Source organism: Gadus chalcogrammus, chromosome 20 (assembly GCF_026213295.1).
Source record: "Gadus chalcogrammus isolate NIFS_2021 chromosome 20, NIFS_Gcha_1.0, whole genome shotgun sequence".
Lineage (NCBI taxonomy): Eukaryota > Metazoa > Chordata > Actinopteri > Gadiformes > Gadidae > Gadus > Gadus chalcogrammus.
Window position 1 is genome coordinate 5,308,847 of NC_079431.1, and position 20,280 is coordinate 5,329,126.

Consider the following 20,280-nt stretch of genomic DNA (forward strand, 5'->3'; position numbering starts at 1 on the left):
AAGAGAGTGAGGGTGAGAGAGAAAGCGAGAGAGCGAGCGAGGGTGAGAGAGGGAGAGGAGAGAGAGGGAGTGACACCCACACAACCACACAACGGGCGCATTCACACGGGCCGCGGGATGCCAAGGTGACCCAGGGTTCACGGTGGCGTGTATTTGCCCCCCCTGGGCTCACATGAGAAAGATCAGTGCCTCGCCTACTTTGCGTACAACGGCTGCTATTCATGAAGGCCGTGTCGTCGCCAAGGGTGCCCAGAGACTCGCGGCTCTGAATGTACACTGCCATGTTCTCCGCTGCCCTCAGCCTCCTCCCCTCCTCCGGCCCCTCCTTCCTTCGGACCACACCCCTCCGTCCCCGGCTAAACAAGGCCGCTGTTTTGTCTTTCTTTCTGGTTTGTCCATTTCAGATGCATGCACGTTTTTGTTTCTTGTTTGTAACATGGGTGTGTATCGGTATTGGGTTGGATGTGCTTTGTATGAACACCATCTGTAGGAAGGACAGAAGTCCTTTTGTGTCTGAGTTAAAATTGCGCAACACGTTTATGATAGTGACACAACCGACCAAACACACTTGGCCGGGCTTTGGACAGGGCAAGTGGCGTGAAGTACGGCGAGAATAAGTACGGCATTGATGAATCGGCGGGAGCATTAATCCTTTGTTTTAGAAGCCGTCGCTACGCTAATCAGGAAATCGCCATGCGGACGATGTTCCAATGTAAACATCCGCTGCTTCGTCCAGACGTCGCTGTGAAAGGGCGTCACACACACACTTTTACACACACACACACACACACACACACACACACACACACACACACACACACACACACACACACACACACACACACAGACATTATCAGACACACACTCACCAAAACACACACACAGGCACTCACTAAAACATGCATACAAGCCCGTACCAATACACCCACCAACACATCAACACACACACACTCGCCATCACACTAACAAATGCACACACACACACACACTCACCAACGCACACACACACAAACACACACACTCATTACCGCTCACACACACTCAAAAACACATGCATGCAAACACACACACAAACACACTCACAGACCCACTTTGGACTCTGGATTACCAGATGTTCGGATTATGAGAAAGTTCCTTTTTGGCCTACAGTTTGGTTTCAATTTCTTCTAATATTTTAGCTCTTGTTATTGGATGATGTGAGATCAGATTAGAGACAGAGAGTGTGTATGTTTTTTTTTATATTAAAAGCAAGAAGGAGACTCAGAGTGAGAGAGTGATGAGAAGGGAGTTGAACTTTAGTTAATATCTGATCCATGTGGTCATTTCCTGTACAGCTTCAGTTTGGAGGTTGGCCAAGAACAACAGGTGATCTAAATGTTCAAGTCTGCTGTGGGCCCAAACACCCAAACAGCTCTCTGTGTGTGTGTGTGTGTGTGTGTGTGCGTGTGTGTGTGTGTGTGTGGGGGGTGTGTGTGTGTGTGTGTGTGTGTGTGTGTGTTTGTGTGTGTGTGTGTGTGAGTGCATGTGTGCACGCACACACCCATGTGGGTGTGTGCGTGAGCACAGGCGTGGCTTAGTGCAATACGGCGACAGGAAGTGGGTGTTGTGTATGTGCGAGTGTGTTTGTGTCTGTCTGTGTGCCTCTGTGTGTGTGTGTGTGTGTGTCTATGTGTCTATGTGTGTTGGAGCCTGTTCCCCATGGTTCCTTCTTATCTCTTTTTTATCTCCCCTCCTCCTACCCTTCTCCTCCTCTTATCCACCTCAACCTGCAGAGGTAGCATTCATTTAAATGGAACACAGCGCTCTGATCGTGCACGCAGTGCACAGAGGGAGGCCTTGCTTCTTTTGTTCCCTGTAATTGTCAGTTGTCATGTACCACCTTGCTGGCTTCCTTCGGCACAGTGTGAATTTGTCTGTGTGTCAGTGAATGTGTGTGTGTGTGTGGTGGTGTGTGCCTGGAATGTGCTTATTCTGCACTGTATGCTATTGAGCCACAAAGAACATATAGAGGCATGTAGTATCACTGTGTGCATTTCCTCTGTGGCCGAGTGGGGCCTATGTGTGTGCAACCGTGTGTTGTGGCTTCACAATAGCGTGTGTGAAACCCTTTTTTTTTTTTTTCATATGCGTACAAACCATAGAGCACACAGGAACATGTATTTGTACATGCACACGTACACATGCACGTGTGTCGCGCACGAAGCACATGTTTTAGACACGTAGGTGTGTGTATGAATATGCGTGTGTGTATGTGTGTGTGTGTGTGTGTGTGTACACTCCAATCACAAAGCACACACCCACAAACTCTTATGATAGGCGACTATAGCACCTATAGGACCCACAGTGGAATAGAGGGAAAATGTCATTGCTGATTATATTGATGATACTGGCTGTTTAGCATTCATTTGCTTTATTGAATGGCACAAAGATGTGTGACAATTGTACCTGTGATTTATGACCGCGTTTACAGCTTTTCACGAGCAGCTGTGAGTCCATTGTGCGACAGTCTAGCAGTGTTATGCAGCCACCTTGTGGCCAAAATTGTAACTACCCCCAATAATTTATCTTGTCAGGGCATGTCCGGTCTCCAACCCCGTGGCAGACCATTATGACAAGGTTTTTAGTAAAAAAGATATATATGATACGATAATGTGATTATTTTTTCTTATTTTTTTGCAGTTCTATGTCGCCGTTCAGTATTGACAGCATACGGCGCCCGAGGAGGTCCGAGTCGCCCGAGTCCAAGAAGAGACGCATCCACAGGTGTGATTTCGAGGGCTGCAATAAGGTGTACACCAAGAGCTCCCACCTGAAGGCACACCGGAGAACCCACACAGGTGAGGACGCTGGTCCGCAGAGGATGCACCCTGTTACCAAACGCACGCACGCACGCTCGCACGCACGCACGCACGCACGCACGCACGCACGCACGCTCGCTCGCTCGCTCGCTCGCTCACTCACTCACTCACTCACTCACTCACTCACTCACTCACTCACTCACTCACTCACTCACTCACTCACTCACTCACTCACTCACTCACTCACTCACTCACTCACTCACTCACTCACTCACTCACTCACTCACTCACTCACTCACTCACTCACTCACTCACTCACTCACGCACGCACACATACATACAGACATATACAGACACACAAAAGACACTTTTAATTTTTTGCATGGAAATTTTTTGCATGCAGCTATTTTAAATCAAATAAATGTAACAATTTAAAATGTATAAATAATGAAAGAACACATCCCCCAAGTTAGTCAGAAGGTTATGTGTAAACGTTTAACATGCTTTTTGTCAGTGTGACATCAGTCAAACATCAGATAACATCTGAAGGTTCTTTCACATGACCCTTTGCACACAGGAACTGATGTCTGAAGCAGATTAGGAAGCAAACAGTGAAGACATTAGCGTAACGTCACTTCTTTGTTATTTCGGTTCTCTTTTCTTTTGTTTACTCTCTTCCCAAATAACCGCATATAGGCCTAACATTATAGGTATATATACAATTAATATTGCCATGTAATGTCACTCTCTTCCACCTACTTGCTCTTAGGCAAAGTCACACCCTAACGTTACACGTTTATATATGTAGCCTACATTATATGAAATGCGATCACCCTTAACGTCTCTACTGCGTAGGCCTACACTGCAGCAGCCTATGTGTAACTTGAACTCGGTCTCACCCCGCAGGTGAAAAGCCATACAAGTGCACCTGGGACGGCTGCACGTGGAAGTTCGCCCGCTCCGACGAGCTGACGCGGCACTACAGGAAACACACCGGGGTGAAACCCTTCAAGTGTGCGGACTGCGATCGCAGCTTCTCCAGATCTGACCACTTGGCCCTGCATCGAAGGAGGCACATGTTGGTATAAAAAAAAAATGAAGTCGCGGGAATGGAGAGAGAGAGCGAGAGAAATGATAGAGAGATGAGAGGAGCGATTGAGGAGGATACCGGAGATACGCCGAGATGGAGACGCGGATTCATAGGCCTACACAGTACGAGGGAGGGGGGGGGGGGGGGAGCGGGGTCTCTCTATGAATGTTGTTCAGCTGGTCTGGACGTATACATTTACACATACACACGCACACACACACAGATACATATTAGGAACACATGAGTACATACACAAGCACACACACACACACACACACACACACACACACACATACACACCCTCTCTCTCTCACGTGCCTGGTTCTCCCCGCGAAAGAAGACGGGGGGAACAGCTCGCGGAGCACAGACAGGGTTGTATTTGCTACTCACGAGGACGGAGGAAAACGGACGACGACTGGACCTTTAACGCGTCGTGGTTGCTTGGAGTTTTATGAAACTGAAATGGAATATTTTACAGCACTGTTCTTTGATGTTTGTTTTTTTTGGCTTAGATTTATAAGTTGGACTGCTACTACTCTTTATTTGGACGAGAAAAATGCAATCGCAAACCCTTTTTTTTTTCTTTTCTCTTGGTATCTTTCGGTCCAAAAAGACGGCTGCTTTAGAGGCGATCATAATGTGAAGGTGTATGGGATGAATTTGCTGTGAGGACGTTGTAAAAATAAAGCACCAAACTTGGCCTCTGCCAGTAGAGAAGGACTCGGGCCTATTTTGATCTACAGCCAGTATTGCAGGGCTGCCTGTCTGTACTTTCAAACCCTTACCAGCAGAGGGCGCCATTGCATAATAATGATTAGGTTTCAACCGCTATCTCATGAAGTGGAATCTGAGGCACCCCGAAGGATCAGTGAGGAGGAGGCTAGTTGTAAAGCCACCACCACATTGCTGACTTCAAGTCACAATTATATCTACTTAATCTAGGTAAAATGTTGGCCCGCTATACCGCTTGTGATATTATGTTTGCTTTGACATCGAAAACCGGGCATGCACACGATTCACCAGCAATGAGAGACGCGCCATATTTGATACACCTTTCCACTTCCCCCTTCCCCAGCCTTCCCCAACAATACTATTCTTCATGCTGAGCCTTTTGGAAGTTTTCCTTTTTTCTTTTGTTTCCTGAAAACGTTTTTTTGGTGCATTTTGTGCTGTGATTAGCAATCAGTAAAGTGCAATCTCATAGGGGAATTCTAGTTTCAAAATGAAATTTTCTTTTGTGTTTCATTTATTACCTTTTTATAAAATGCTTGACTTATGTTCAACAAGGAAAGTTTAAACCATTGCATGCATCGAAACGATGAAATAATCAGTGATCAGTTACAATGTTCAACCTTGTAAACCGGCCAAACAAACACAAAACAAACTGGCACCTTACAGACTATACGGTCACGGATCGGGTTCAACGGTCATGTTATCGGCGGACTTTGACAGGGATAGGTCCATGGATTTGTGGTTGAGCGCAACACATACTTTAGCATGATAGCAACTCCTTAGGGGGTCTACAGTGTTACAGTGACAAAACGTGGTTTCTGAGGTACAATATTAGAAGAGCAATACATTGTGAATGTGGTCACGAGTTGTTGGACCAACTGTTCCTCTTATGTTGTGGTGTTGCCGCTGACCAGGAGGGTCTGCCATTGGTCCAAGTCTTTTCTTAACTGTGCCACCTCATAGACAAAAGCACATTTTACCTGTAGTCTAACGCCTCTGTCTACCTGATTTTCCAAAACAAAAGGACTGCAGTTCACCCGTCCGTCTCTGTAAAATTATATCAAAACGATGAATAATGTGAATAGCACTTGAAATTAATGCAAAGAAAAAGATGATCCAATATATCAGACGTTTGGTTCTTACAGATTATTTAATTTATCTTACTTTAGGAAATGCATGTGCATCCACAAGGCACAAGCTTAACATGCTATGTTACATACGATGACTGAATATAGGCTATCTGAAAGGAAAAATCAAAGCAGGAAACTTTCAAGAAAGAAAATGTATTTTTAAAATTAAAACGCAACAATGTCATCCATTTTATGTTTTTCATTCTCCAAAAAGAATAACCCAGAACTAATAATAAACAAAATGCCAAAACAGTTCAATTCAAGTTTTGGAATAAAAGCCAGTAAATGTTAATGTGAACTTATTTGATAAAAGCACCTCAAACACACACATCCCACACACACACAGTCATATACACACCCCCTCCATACACATTCACACAAACTAACATACACACACACACACACACACACACACACACACACACACACACACACACACACACACACACACACACACACACACACACACATTCACCCCCCCCCACACACACACACATTCACATCCCCCCCTCCCACACACACACACACAATCAGACACGCCCCCATACACATTCACAAAAACGACGCATACACACCCCCACACACACGCCCCCATACACACACGCCCCCATACACTCACACAGCAAGCAGGCAACAAAATTCCAACATCTCAGTTACAAACACATGCATCTAAAGTATGCCACGACTCCCCTTCGTTTCAATTAAGAATTGTAATGTCCTTATGTCATATTTATGTTGATTATTTGTGCACACATGATTACGCCCTGTTGTATTATTATTATTATTTTGGCAAAAGCATATCAGCACCTTGTTTGTGTATTAGTATCATTTCAAAAAACATATTTTATTTCAGATGGCAATTTATCCACAAATAATCACCATTATATTTTACCATTGTTTACTGTGTAAGAAAAAAACCTTAAAAAGACGAAAAACTTTGATGACCGAGGGGTACTTCGTCATTGCATATAACTATTTTCTGTAAAAAAAAATGATTTTTGAAATGTTGTAATATATGTGACAGTGAAAATAAATCTTATTACCAAGGTCTACAGGCTGTATATACATTGGAAGAATAGGGCTTTTGATTAGTAGATACAGGAAATACATTTATACATGTAAAGTCTTTTTCAGAGACAGTAATTTATCTAATTTGATACACAGTGAAATGGGGCTAATGGTATTTGCGAAAGCATTCTGTAAATGATCCTATATGATGTTATGTAACAGTTTGTCTCGATTGGTTTGTGATTTATTAAGTTCATGCTTAAATCATTATTTCCCAAGGCTGAATCAGTGCCCGCTATAATTTAACAAAATATTTGTATTTAATTACCATATCATGGTACTTAATTCCCTTTTCTCTTTTTATTTTTTATTTTACCAGACCTAGACAATAAATTATATGGTTTTGTCACCTATCAATAACACATATTATATTGTATTCAGTATAACTTTGCATGCCTTAATCCAACAATATTTTTTTAAAATCTTAGGATTGACTTGAAGATGGCGATGAGTGTGTCAACAGGACAACGTGTATTGTATTTTCCTTCAACTTGTCCTTTTTCTCATTTTTGAAGCATAATTTTGTAACGGCAACCAGGGTCAAAGTTATGCAATAACAATTAATAGTGCCTCATATCACAACCTTGTAATATCGACTGCTCTGTGCACAGTTTTAATTTATAAAGCACACTTGAGGTGTGTTCAAGTGAAGAAATTGCTGAGAAATGATACCGTAAATTTTGTAAAAGCACAGACGCCGTTATGCAAATCTGACCTCTAATGTTTAACTCCCTCCCGCACTGAGCCTTATGTCATCATTTTGAATGCCACCCCCCCTCCCTCCCCCTTTTCATATGTTGTCCATAAGCCTGTGTTTTTGCTTGCAGTAAGTCACTCTTTACAACGGGAACAAGAATTATTCATTATGGGATGTTTTTATTCAGATTTGGCACAGAGATTCTAATGGGGAATAACTTAGTTCTACTGAACGCTGTGGACAAATATTACATTATAATAAGAGTGACTCCTTTTGCAAACAAACACCGCTTACTCTTCTTATGGGTTTCAATATCTATTTTCGTAATCTGTATCATCTGCAATTTATTTCTGCCGATAAAAAAAATTGAAGTAGTGAAACCAATGCCTTTGTTTTCGAGTTTGCTGATATTACGTACAGTAATTGTTGTTCCTGTATTTATGTAAAGTGAGTGTATTGTAGATATATTCAAATATTTTCACTCTTGCCGTAAAGAAAAAAAAATTGTGATACTGCTCATCAATGCTTCAAAAGGGAGATTCTGCTCATGGAATTCCAAATCTGCAAAAGAAAACGTTTTTAATTCAACTTTTTTCAGAAAGTTTAAGAACAGTTGTCTTTCTACCTTGTTTTTATTTTGTTCTTCCTTTTATCCAACGGTTGTTTAGATATCCAGTCAGTGTTCCTCTTGCTCTTTTCTCTGTATTTTTCATATGGATGGAGCTGTGAAATTAAAAAAATGAGTTCAAACATACACATGTATATTCATATGAATGGAGGCATGACGGATAATAAAGCAGCGTTTTGTACGTAAGGCCCTGGTATGGAGCTGAGAAGGACATGCATGACTGTGAGCTGGGATGGAATGTGGTTTTGGTGTCCCATTAGACATTTGAGCAGAGCGCCAAACATCCGGTGGCATTCTGAAACCTAATCTTAGTATTAGGAAAAGCCGTGCCAAATGATCTCTCCATATAGATATGAATGGCTTTCTGAGAGCCACACTCTCTCAGAGTACACGTTGTTCAGGAGTAGAACAGCCAAGCATCTCTGGCCTTTGACTGTACACTTCAGCAACCAGCAGGCCACGGATGGCTGTAGGCCTCGTACGAAAGACAGCTTGATCACTGAAGATCGCCACCTTCAAATGAACAGATACCATGGCAGTTATTTTAACTTTGTTTATTTTTTCGTTGTAAAGGTGGCATCTAGTGAAACAGACCTGACCTTCCACCAGAAATGGAATATAACATTCATAAGTGAGTTTTAATTAGTGTATTATCCCATGAAAATACGTTTTTTTCTTTTTTGTTACCTAGCAATTAGCTCATATGGTTAGCAAGTCCTCTTCCAGGGTGCCCACCATCTTGTTTCTACAGTAGCGTAGAACGGACAAACAGACGCTTTTAGCATAATCAATATCTTACTTGTAAACCACAAACCCAAGTTTTGCAGATTAACAAACTTAACAAACTTCTTCACTTGACACTTGAAGACGATAATTTTGGAAGTAACAACTGGCCCCTTACAGGCCAGTCCAGGCCGACCTTAGCCTCTCCTAAGTCGTTTGAGAGTTGGAGATGAGGGTGGTGTATATTTAGTTGGTTGCAATTTGGAACCCCACGCTAGATGCCATTGAATCCTACACAACGCATCTTTAAGTAAAAAAACAACCAAAAAAGATCCTATTCAATCGTTGTGACTTTTGTATGTATGTTTCCCTTTGAGTTATAGGCAAGTTTGGGAGAATGTGATTGGTAAGGAGAAAAGATAGGATAAGTTAATATCAAAATCCTCCTCTTGACGAAAGGGAGGGGCCTTAGAAGGCTTATGTAGTCCATATCAAAACAAACCTCAAAACTTTCCTTATGCTCAGACAAGCCGGAACAGATTCTGCTGTAGTGGGTTCATCGGGCTTGACACGTAACCTCCTCTATGAGTCATGTCACTGATACTTAACTAATTCAGTGAGAACAAGTGATTTGATGTTGAATAACTGCACCACAGCGAGGAACTCTTCAAATGTATTTAATATTTGAAGAAATTATCTCGTATCGGTTAGAATAGAGAACTGATGTGTGAATGTCTAAACAAATGTAATATTTAATCTAATCTCTACCACTGCTATATTGATATTGTAGTAAAACACAGTAAGACATGATGCTGTATTCCAAAAGTATAAAACACCAAGCTATATTGTTATACATAAGTACCACATACCCTTTTCATACAACTGTCCACAAATAAATACAATACATCACCCTTGACACAAGACTTTATTTAAATGTATTGTTATTAGCTGGTATTAATGTGGGATAAAGGTTTATATTCCTTATCCATGGCACCACATTGTGTAACACTAATTACAGAGTTTTTGTGTTATCAGGCAACATTGAGGATTGGGTAAATAAAATAAAATGAGGATATTGGCAATATTCTGACTAATGGCAGTGCAACAGATCAAGACCAATGTACCAATAGTGTAACCGTTATGTGGTCATATTTCACCACTGCTGCCTCTATAAAAAGCCGTTGTTAAGCTCAATCTAAATAAAAAACCAAAGCAGTGGAGTCGATGCTATGCAAAGAGCTTCATAACTTTTATACACATTTAAATTTTTTATAGAAAACTGAAATTACTGAGTCTTCGAAAACATTTGGTCACTAATTGAAATAAATTGTAATATAATTCCTCTATCTTAGATATCATTGGCTCTGTATACATCAGCAAGGTCAACAAATGTATATTTTTTATTTTCTGATCTAAATTCCCAAACATAGCTACTATAAAAAAAATAAAAATAGGAAGCTCTTTCATTCGGCATTGGCATATTTACATTGACAACCTTTACTTTTTCAAATAAAAAAGGCACTTTAATTATATGTAGGTATGAATTGATAATATACTTTTCAGTATGATTTAAACCCAACGCCATGGAAAGACCCACAGAACAGAAAGGAGAATGTGCTCATTTTGAAGATAATAATCATAAAAGAAACAGTGTTTGATCCAAACAGCTCTTTGAAGATGTGGCCAAGTCAAACCCTTTGCACTAAAATAATGTGTAATTTCCACAGGTGAACACTGATTTGAATAAATGCGGAACAATCTTTTTCATTACAAAGCAAGCCTCACAACCAATGTTAATCCAGGTATGGCGAACTTCTTTCCAGTGTATGTTTGACAACTGAACATTAACTTTGAATATCTCCTCTGAGCCTTGTGCTATGAATTGTTGCTAGACTGCTCATCAAATGAATAAGGAAATGGAAAAAAAAAATTATCTTGTCTTTCGAAACTGAATACTGAATTCATTATGATGGAACCACACCCATCGCATGATATGCCGTAGGATTAATTGCCAGAAGTTAAACTGGTATGACCAGTGTCTGAGGCAATGTCTCTACCACCAAAGGAGAAGATTCAACCTAACACGATAAGCAGCCAATCTGATTTGAATGTAACATCTGTGCCAATGAGACAAACACAATTAATAATGCAGCAAAAAATAGCTCAGGTTTGGGTTATTTCGTTGGTAAACAATAATTTGTATATGATTCATGTGAACATTTAACTGGCGAAGAATGAAAATCTTTGCACTTTTGAACTTTGGAACAAGCATAATACAAATAAATACATAATTGGACTATTTTATTGGTAACACCAACAACAGCTAATACATTTTTTTTTTTCTTTTCATTGGTGTTTTCTTTTTTAAAAGCAATTGATGCTTGGCATGGTTTCCTGAAACATTTCCCGCACCATAGGAGGGAAAATAAATCCAAATCTAAAACATAAAAATCCAAACATAGCACAGCTACACCTGTTTGATTGTTTTCCTAAAAGGAACATAAAAAAAACTCAAAGAAAAAGACCAGTAAGTTCTAAAATCGTCTGATTTCCGCTTCTAAGAATTCGGATCTAACTCAAACAGAAACAACCCCAGAAAGAGTAAAAAAAAAAACGAGCAGGTCTGATCAGGGATCATGAGCTGGAGCGTCAGGCCTGGTGCCTCTTCATATGCAGCGCCAGGTGGTCGGAGCGGGAGAAACAGCGGTTGCACACTGCGCACTGGAAGGGCTTAGCCCCGGTGTGCTTCCTGAAATGGCGAGTCAGCTCGTCGGAGCGAGCGAAACGCCACTCACATCCCTCCCAGGAGCATTCGTACGGCTTCTCGCCTGCAGCAACACAACAACAACAACGCTATAAATAAAATCTCCACACCGAATGCTAACAAAAAATTTGAGGAAAAAGACTTTGCCAACTACATTTCACAATTTGACCAACAATTAAGGTTATTCGGTTATTATTACACTTCATCGTCACTGCTGCATGCCAATATCAATGCTCAATTTTCAGATTGGTGTTTTGAACAATCCCCCCTTTTGTAAAAACGGGGGATTGTTTCTTCAACCTCAAATGATGTGAGCAATTTATATAATGTAATTTATTTTTTATAATCATTGATATAAAACGTGTCGTTGGGGTGTGTGTGGATTATGTCTGGTTTAAGCAGCCATCATCCACACAAAAACTCCCACACATGCTTTACACATAGTCGCTTGATCTCCATGCAGCAAGAAATCTGGTGCCATACTCGTCCTTCTACATAACTAATATATCAGGAGTCCCCTCCACCCCTTGGGATTTGAGATATGGACCCAGTCTGTCTGCACACAGGATTCCTGTGCATGCATGCCAAGTGCATTCATCTGCCTGGCAACATGACCGTACAGGGAAGACCCGATAACAAGAGAGGATTCTCAATAGGAATAGTGCATTCAGTTGGTAAAGTAAACTTCACCTGTGTGGGTTCGCAGGTGTGCCTTTAAATGGGAAGATTTTGTGTACACTTTCTTGCACCCTAGAGTAGAAAAATAGATTTGAAGGTCATTATGAACACACTGAACTTTTTACATTGGATACTTTTAGGGACTTAACATATGACGTAGGGCTGGGCAATAATTTGATAGGTTCGGTTATTGTCTTTGAATGGTATTGTATCGCCTTGAAATTATGATAGTATCTCAGCATCTCAGGTTTTACAGTATCAATGAATAACGGTGATATGATATGCCCTTATAATGATAAAACATGAGGTTTGAAAAAAGAAAAAAAGGAAAATCTGTTGGACCAATACATACATTTCTATACAAATGGAAAAACACACAGTAATGACACTCAGTGAGAATGCTATGAAAACTTGTACTTTAGAATCATAAGAATATCGATATCGTGTAAAATCCCCATGATTATCATGGCAGTACATTTTTCTGTGTTGTAGTAAAGTTGTATGCAGATGATATTGTGTTGTGTACACGGTGCAGTCGACTCACCTGGGACATCACAGTGGTGGATCCTTCGTCTCTCCAGGTCGGGGTTATTCCGCCGTGTAATCTTGACCGGGGAAGACTGGGGCAAGACCGGGGACAAAGGCCCGGCCGCCGATGACGCCTGGACCACCGAAGTCGCACTCTGAACGCTAGTGAGACGCGAGCTCGGGCCTAACTCCGACAGATTGAGTCTGGCGACTGGACCCAGCGCCATGTTGGTGTTCTGGAAAGGCAGTTTGGATGCGATGGTGGCCTCGTACGAAGGCGGCGGGGAAAGGTTCTGGAGGACGACCTTCCCTCTGTCCGGGCTAGCCGGCTCCGAACTGGGCGGAGAGGGCGGCAGGTAGGAAGGCCTCTGCGGGGGGTTGCGGTGCTGGGAGAAGCAGTGCCCGCTGATCGGCGTCACACCGGCGACTTTAACAGAAGCCTGGACCGGCCCCGGACGCGCGCCCCCGACTGGGGGAAGACTCAAATGGGACATGGGGCCGCCGCCGCTGCTGCCGCACAGCTCTGAGTTCGCCTGTGCTCCGTGGACCAGCTGCTCCAGATCAGAGTTCAACATCTGGAACAGGGGGACGTCCTGGTAGTCCCCTGATGTCATTTCCTGTTTGATGAAGAAGCCAGCGCCGGTGTCGGCCCCACCGAATGCGCCCAGGTACTCCGGGCCGGGGCCGGGAATATGGTGGTTCCCCGCTCGGTTGTTGTCCTGGCAACTGGGCGGGACGAGGGAGTGGGACAAGGGTTCCGCCTTGATGGGTCTGGCCACGGGGCGGCAGAGGCCGGGGTGCAGGTAGGAGACGTCGGGGAGCAGCAGGCTCATGTTGACGCTGTAGGGGGAGCCCAGGTCCTCGGTGAAGGAGGGCTCCGGAGGGTGAGCTCCGTCCCGGCACAGCCTCTTAGAGTCTGACCCCGGCTGGGGGCAGGGGAACAGGTAGCCGTCCATCTCTGACTGAGCCTAAAGGGTCGAGAAAAGAGTGGATAGTAGAGTTTAAGGAGGCGAATGAAAGCTACTCTCTTATATGGTGGCCTAATCAGAGGAAAGGGTTGTGACTAAATGTTTTTAATCATGGAGCAAACTGATTCCATGAAAAATTCATATTAAGTTTGACTTAAGGATATGAGGGAAGAGAAATTAGGTCACGTGCAGGCCTATATATATTTATAGCATTCAATCATATGTATGACTATTGAAACCCCCACATCGCCATATGTCACATACCCCAAACCACTTGTCTAATAAATCATCCTTCGGGTGAGATAATAAAAAAGAAGATCAGCTGATTAATGCAAAGGCAGACACAGAACCGCTATCTTCGTTCTCCATTGATTCTCTCCATACGGACTCCGTACATTTCATAATGATCTATCAAATATCAAATCAGTCGTCGTTTTCTTTTGGGATTTAAAAGGATCCCGGGTAGCGTAAACGTTAACCACATCCAAGTAACGACCTCTCGCTTATCCCGCCTTCTTCCCCCGGCTTTTACAAGCATCGTGGGGTCCTGAGATCCGTGGATGATTCAGAACATCCAGTGGCGGTTCCGTAGCGCTACGCATCTTTTCCAAGCAAGTTTCGACAAGAAGAGGCGGACTGCGTCTGGCCACATGTCTAATCCACTGAGTCCACCTGAGATAGACTATGGTAGCCCAAGCTTCAGTTTTACCCAAAGGTCAACTGCATTTATCATATCATACACAGGCATACCCCCCCCCCCCCCCCCCCCCGACACAGACACACACATACAGACACACACCAGTGTAGGCCCACCGTTTTGCCCAAAAAAAAAAAGAAATCCGCTGGTCCCCTATCCACATTTCATCTCTATTTTTAGAAGGCAAACGCTGGATGTGCATACCGAGACATGGTTCCAGCTGATCTTGAAACAGAGTGGCGCTTGAAACAACAAAAAAAAAAACAACAACAACACAATCAGAAACCTACCCCATTGTATTCGTAGAAGTAAGTTCCCGTGGTGGCATCCCTCGTGTTTAAGAGCACTTGTCCGGGCTCCTCAGCAGCTCTCAGACGGCCAGCAGCTAGTGGCGGTGGCGCGGTCTGACTGTGGACAGTCTGATCCTGCCCCGGAGCAACCCAAACATGGTTCCTCAACACGGTGGCCATGCAAGCGAGCAGTGTGTCGATCACCGGCTATCCCAAATCATCGGGGGAATACAATTCCACATATGTCAATTCAATTGGGAAAAAAACACAATTGTTGGGGCTACACAACACGCGACAGGCGGCGGCTGTCAAACGTTCATTCCCTCTATTTTACGCTGGCTTGTCAAATTACGCAACTGCAGCGTGCGATCGGTGCGTCTATAGGGCGGGGCTGGACGTGGAGAAAATAAACATGACATCTACACTGAGAGGTACACCTATAGTTCTAAAAAATACCGCTGGCTTGATATCAAATTAGGAATTGACCTGAACTGAACTGGGAGAGAATACGGATATGGTGGAGTGAACCAAAACACCTACTATTTAGAATACGAACACTTGCACGCCTATTGTGCACCATTACCATCAATCACCGGTATCGTTCAAATCTTGAAACAATAATATGAGTCATATGGAATGGGCGTTGTTGCTTAGACTGATGCAAAAAAAAAACAATCTGTTCGAATCTGAGAGCGACTTGACTGACTTGAATACGTCTCCAGTTATGCATCACTCGTATCGGTCTGTGGCGCACAGACTGTCTCACCTCCTCCGCCACTCCTTATCCCCACCACGTTGCGTGTTTTATGTCATTGCGGTGATGTGTGCGTGTGTATGTGTTCTCTCTTTGACTTGTTGGGTGTATTTTCCCCACTTGCTTCAGATCCCCCACCTAACCCTAAAATTGTGTTAATTGCTTTCATTCAGGGTCTTAACATATTTGCCATGTTTTGATGAATGCTATAAACTGGCATGCTGGATACGCCAGAGCAAAGCAGCTGTCTGTCAGGACGGAATACTTCATGCCAACATTCCAGCGACAGCAGGGAAGTCTGCAGCGATAGGCTTCTGGCAGAGGACGGGATGTTTCATTGAAAATAGCCCAACATTTCACTGAAACTCACATGTGTCATGTACCTCTTCCGTTGGCCCCTATATCAGCCGCACTGTGTGTGTGTGTGTGTGTGTGTGTGTGTGTGTGTGTGTGTGTGTGTGTGTGTGTGTGTGTGTGTGTGTGTGTGTGTGTGTGTGTGTGTGTGTGCGCGCGCGTGCGTGTGGGCGCGTGCGTGCGTGTGTGTGTGTGGGGGGGAGGGGTGGTCAGTGCTAAGCATGGGTTGGGTTTGTCGTTGGAGCCGGTTCAAATGCATTCCATCGAACTTTTATTTCAATTAATTATTAAAAAGTATGAATAATTATAAATATAATCTTGAATATACTGTGTTCTATATTTTTACTATGATTATTATTATCACGCTATTAGTTACTAGTAGGCCTCCCTTCTTTTCTGTGTCAGTGATATTAATAGTGGCATATAACATTAGAAAAGGTCAGTTTAGTTTAAGTTGTGTTTTGTCTAAACCAAAGTCCTACCTGTTGAACCTGAATGTCGTGTGTTTCAATCTGAGGCCTTTCATGGCTTTGTTCTAACAAGGAACCTTCCCCGAACACGTGACTAAACGGGGACAAAAGCTCTCTAATCCTGCAGGGCTCGGTCAATCACAGCCAGCCAGTGTCTGCGTCCGTACGCTACGCTTAAGACAACACTGTTCACTGTACTCAGATTTATTTTCCTTCCCACACATAGGTGCACCATCACATCAGCAGTGGTAGTCGAGCGCTGACATGTTGAAACAGGAAACACAAGTATACCCGCATGCTGTCACGGCAAACAAAGCCCTGATGTGGAAGAGACAAATTTAATCACCGAAAACACACACACGCTACAATAGATAATAACACTTTAACATTCGGAAGGGGCAGGTAAGGGCGTGTGCTCACGAACATGAGTATGTGGTCACACAAACACACACACACACTCACACACACACACACACACACACACACACACACACACACACACACACACACACACACACACACACACACACACACACCTTGGCGCACACACACACACACATACACACACACACACACACACTCATACCCACACACCTGGGCGCACACAAACAGGCACACACATGCATATGCACTCACCCATGCGTGCCCAAACACACACATGCTTATACACACACACACACACACACACACACACACACACACACACACACACACACACACACACACACACACACACACACACACACACACACACACACACACACACACACACACACACACACACAAACATACACACAGTAATACAGGAATTAACTAGATAGAGAAGGAAAACCTGAAAGGAAAAATACCTAACTATCTGCAAATGTGACGCCAACCCTATTTCTCCTCAGGGCATTTCTGTTCTCTTTCGCCTATTCAAATATTTAAAGACTCATCTGTTTACAGGCGCTTATAATGAGTGATGTCAATCGTGCCGTGTCCTCAAGTGAACCTAGTTGCGATGAACTCAACACAACTTGGTTGTATCCAACAACGAGCGTAGGAAGCCTGTTTCTATCCACCTTTCACGATCCAACTACACTTATTCCAATAATGCCTCGAACGCTCGAACTAGGATGTGAGCGATTGCCTGGCGAGAAATGACCTTTAGCAAACGCAATCCAAATCCATAGATATCTCAGCTCCGAGAGGACCAACTGTCATTCTTGGCCCGTCTCGTACTCTTCAGCGAAACTGATCCCTCGTCTCTATCACACAGACACACACACAAACACACACACACACACACACACACACACACACACACACACACACACACACACACACACACACACACACACACACACACACACACACACACACACACGGTGGTATTGAAACCTCACAATATGCCTAACAACTGCACAGCAGATGAGTGGAAATCTATGGCACCTAATGTGTGTGTATGTATGTGTGTGGATGTGCATGTTTGGTTGTGTGTGACATCTATATGGGTGTCTGTGTGTGTGTTTACGTGTGTGCACATATGTGTGTGCGTGTTTGTCTGATTTGTTCTGTGACTGTCTTAATGAAATAACAGGTTTTTCAACAACTGCTGTAGAAAAATAGGTATTTACACACCCTAGATAATATATATGCTGTAGTTAAGCAGTGTATTCCAAAACAGCAGGTGCTTGACATGCCCAGCAGAGGGCACTGGTCAGCTGTGTTTGTTGCTACATTTGTGCATTTTTGTCATTCTGTGTGAAGAACAGAGAGCGTTCAAGCCAAAGAAATACGAGATGGAAATCCATTTTGAAATAGCTTTTCAATTTGCAAAGTACAAACTTTTTTCCTTCCTTACGTTTATTTTGGTAGCTACATTTTAGAGTTCAAATATTTTAGATGCATAATGATGGACTTCTAACAAAAGTAAACACACAAAATCTTAATTTGAATATAATATAAAAATGTAGCATTTTTCCTTATAACCTTAATTAAAAAATGGATTATGAGTTCCAGTTACAAAGAGTAGAAAAAAAAAAGCCTCATAATTAAGTCCTCCATAATATTTTGTCTCAAGTTGAACAGTTCTGCATTTTTGGCATGATGAGCAGTACGGAATTTTTCTAACCTAACTGTTTATTGGGCATTAGAAATGATTTCCCCAGCACAGAAAATAGTTCCTCTCTTGTTTGTAAAACAGCAGAAGAAGCTAATGCCATTCTCGGGGGAGAAATTCAATATAATTTGTTAATTAAATGGAATAATTTAATTACAGTAACTTAGAAAGCATTCATCAGTGTAATTGTTTCTGGAGTCACTATTATAATTGAGGTTTAAGTGAAAACAACTCAGTTTTCTAATGTTTGTAATGTGCTGACATAGTCACCCCGCCACCCCCCCCCCCCACCCAATCACCCATCCAACCCAATCACCACGGCCACCCCCAACTTCACCTCCCTCTCCGACATTGGTTCCCTCGCTATCTCCCTCTTGGTCTCTCTGTGATCCCTACACCGAGCTCTGTTTGATACCTGGCCATACCATATCAACTGGGAGCAAAGCATTTAGTGCAGCCATTTCATTTAACCTCGGTACAGGCACAGACAGGAGGCCAGAGACGATAGCAGCACAGCCGCGCTGACGGACGCACGCTGTCCGGCTTCTGATCTGACCCCACGCACACACACACACACACACGCACACACGCACACACGCGCAGGCGCACGCGCACGCGCAAACGCACACGCACACGCACACACGCACACACACACACACACACACACAGACACAGACACAGACACAGACACACACGCACGCACGCACGCACGCACGCACGCACGCACGCACGCACGCACGCACGCACGCACGCACGCACGCACGCACGCACGCACGCACGCACACACACACACACACACACACACACACACACACACACACACACACACACACACACACACACACACACAAACATACACGCACACACATGCACACACACATGAAAACATATACACACACACACACACACACACATAAACACACACACAGACACAAACACACACATACATGAAAAATCACACACACACACTCACAAACACATACACACACACATAAACACACACACACACACACACACATAAATGTACGCACATAAGCTCACATTCAAATGCACCAACTTGCACACACACCTGGACGCACACACACACACATGCCTGCATATACTTACGCATAAACACACACAAACACACACACACACACACTCTCTCATCAGCACGGCCCTCATAAGAGTCTAACCATGCTTCTCCTCATTTAAAAAAAAGTCTTAAATTTCACCACAAGAAAAAAAAGAGGACAAAGTAGAGTCCAATTCATCCCTGGAGGGGGGAGGAGGGAGGGGGGAGGCTCTCGAAATAATAATAAAACATAATTTCAAGTCTAATCTGCCTCAAGAATGTGGTGCGTTTGAAGTTGACAGTGCTCTGTCTTCCCAGGGGAATAATTGCCTATTTGAGAGTAGCGAGAGAGAGAGAGAGAGAGAGAGAGAGAGAGAGAGAGAGAGAAAGAGAGAGAGAAACAGACAGAGAGAAACAGACATAGACAGAGAGAGAGAGATGGACCAGAGAGACAGGGAGAGAGAGAGAGAGAGAGAGAGAGAGAGAGAGAGAGAGAGAGAGAGAGAGACAGGGAGAGAGAGAGGGACCAGAGAGACAGGGAGAGAGAGAGAGAGAGAGAGAGAGAGAGAGAGAGAGAGAGAGAGAGAGAGAGAGAGAGAGAGGGACCAGAGAGACAGGGAGAGAGAGGGAGAGAGTTAAAGAGAGAGGGCGAGAGAGGGGCCATGGAGGTAAAGTCTGTCGAGGGCCTCTCCGCACCTCCCAGGTGTGCCCTCGGACAGACAACCTGCTCCTTGTTCCCCACCAGGGAGGCGGAGG

The 20,280-nt window shown here is 43.5% G+C and overlaps 2 protein-coding genes across 2 annotated transcripts in view; one reads left to right on the forward strand and one right to left on the reverse strand.

The window, feature by feature from the left end:
- The window catches only part of klf12b (Kruppel like factor 12b), a 30,980-nt gene extending 19,397 nt beyond the window's left edge, over nucleotides 1–11,583 (forward strand). Inside the window, exons 3-4 of the mRNA XM_056580347.1 lie at nucleotides 2,680–2,837; nucleotides 3,705–11,583. Coding sequence (XP_056436322.1) covers nucleotides 2,680–2,837; nucleotides 3,705–3,886 — 340 coding nt within the window. The 3' untranslated portion in view covers nucleotides 3,887–11,583. The remainder of the gene's footprint in view (nucleotides 1–2,679; nucleotides 2,838–3,704) is intronic.
- klf5b (Kruppel like factor 5b) lies at nucleotides 9,222–15,131 on the reverse strand. The gene is made up of 4 exons (XM_056579714.1): nucleotides 14,792–15,131; nucleotides 12,853–13,804; nucleotides 12,321–12,380; nucleotides 9,222–11,694 (listed from the first exon to the last, which is right to left on the reverse strand). The coding sequence occupies exons 1-4, from the start codon at nucleotides 14,969–14,971 to the stop codon at nucleotides 11,516–11,518; spliced, it is 1,371 nt and encodes a 456-aa protein (XP_056435689.1). The 5' UTR covers nucleotides 14,972–15,131; the 3' UTR covers nucleotides 9,222–11,515.
- Nucleotides 15,132–20,280: the final 5,149 nt, after the last annotated feature.

Coding starts and splice junctions, on each gene's coding strand:
- klf5b (XM_056579714.1), bottom strand. CDS start 14,971: ATGGCCACCGTGTTGAGGAACCATGTTTGGGTTGCTCCGGGGCAGGAT. Junction 13,805..14,791: donor ACTTCTACGAATACAATGGG/GTAGGTTTCTGA, acceptor TCGACCCTTTAG/GCTCAGTCAGAGATGGACGG. Junction 11,695..12,320: donor ACACCTGCGAACCCACACAG/GTGAAGTTTACT, acceptor GTGTTGCTGCAG/GCGAGAAGCCGTACGAATGC.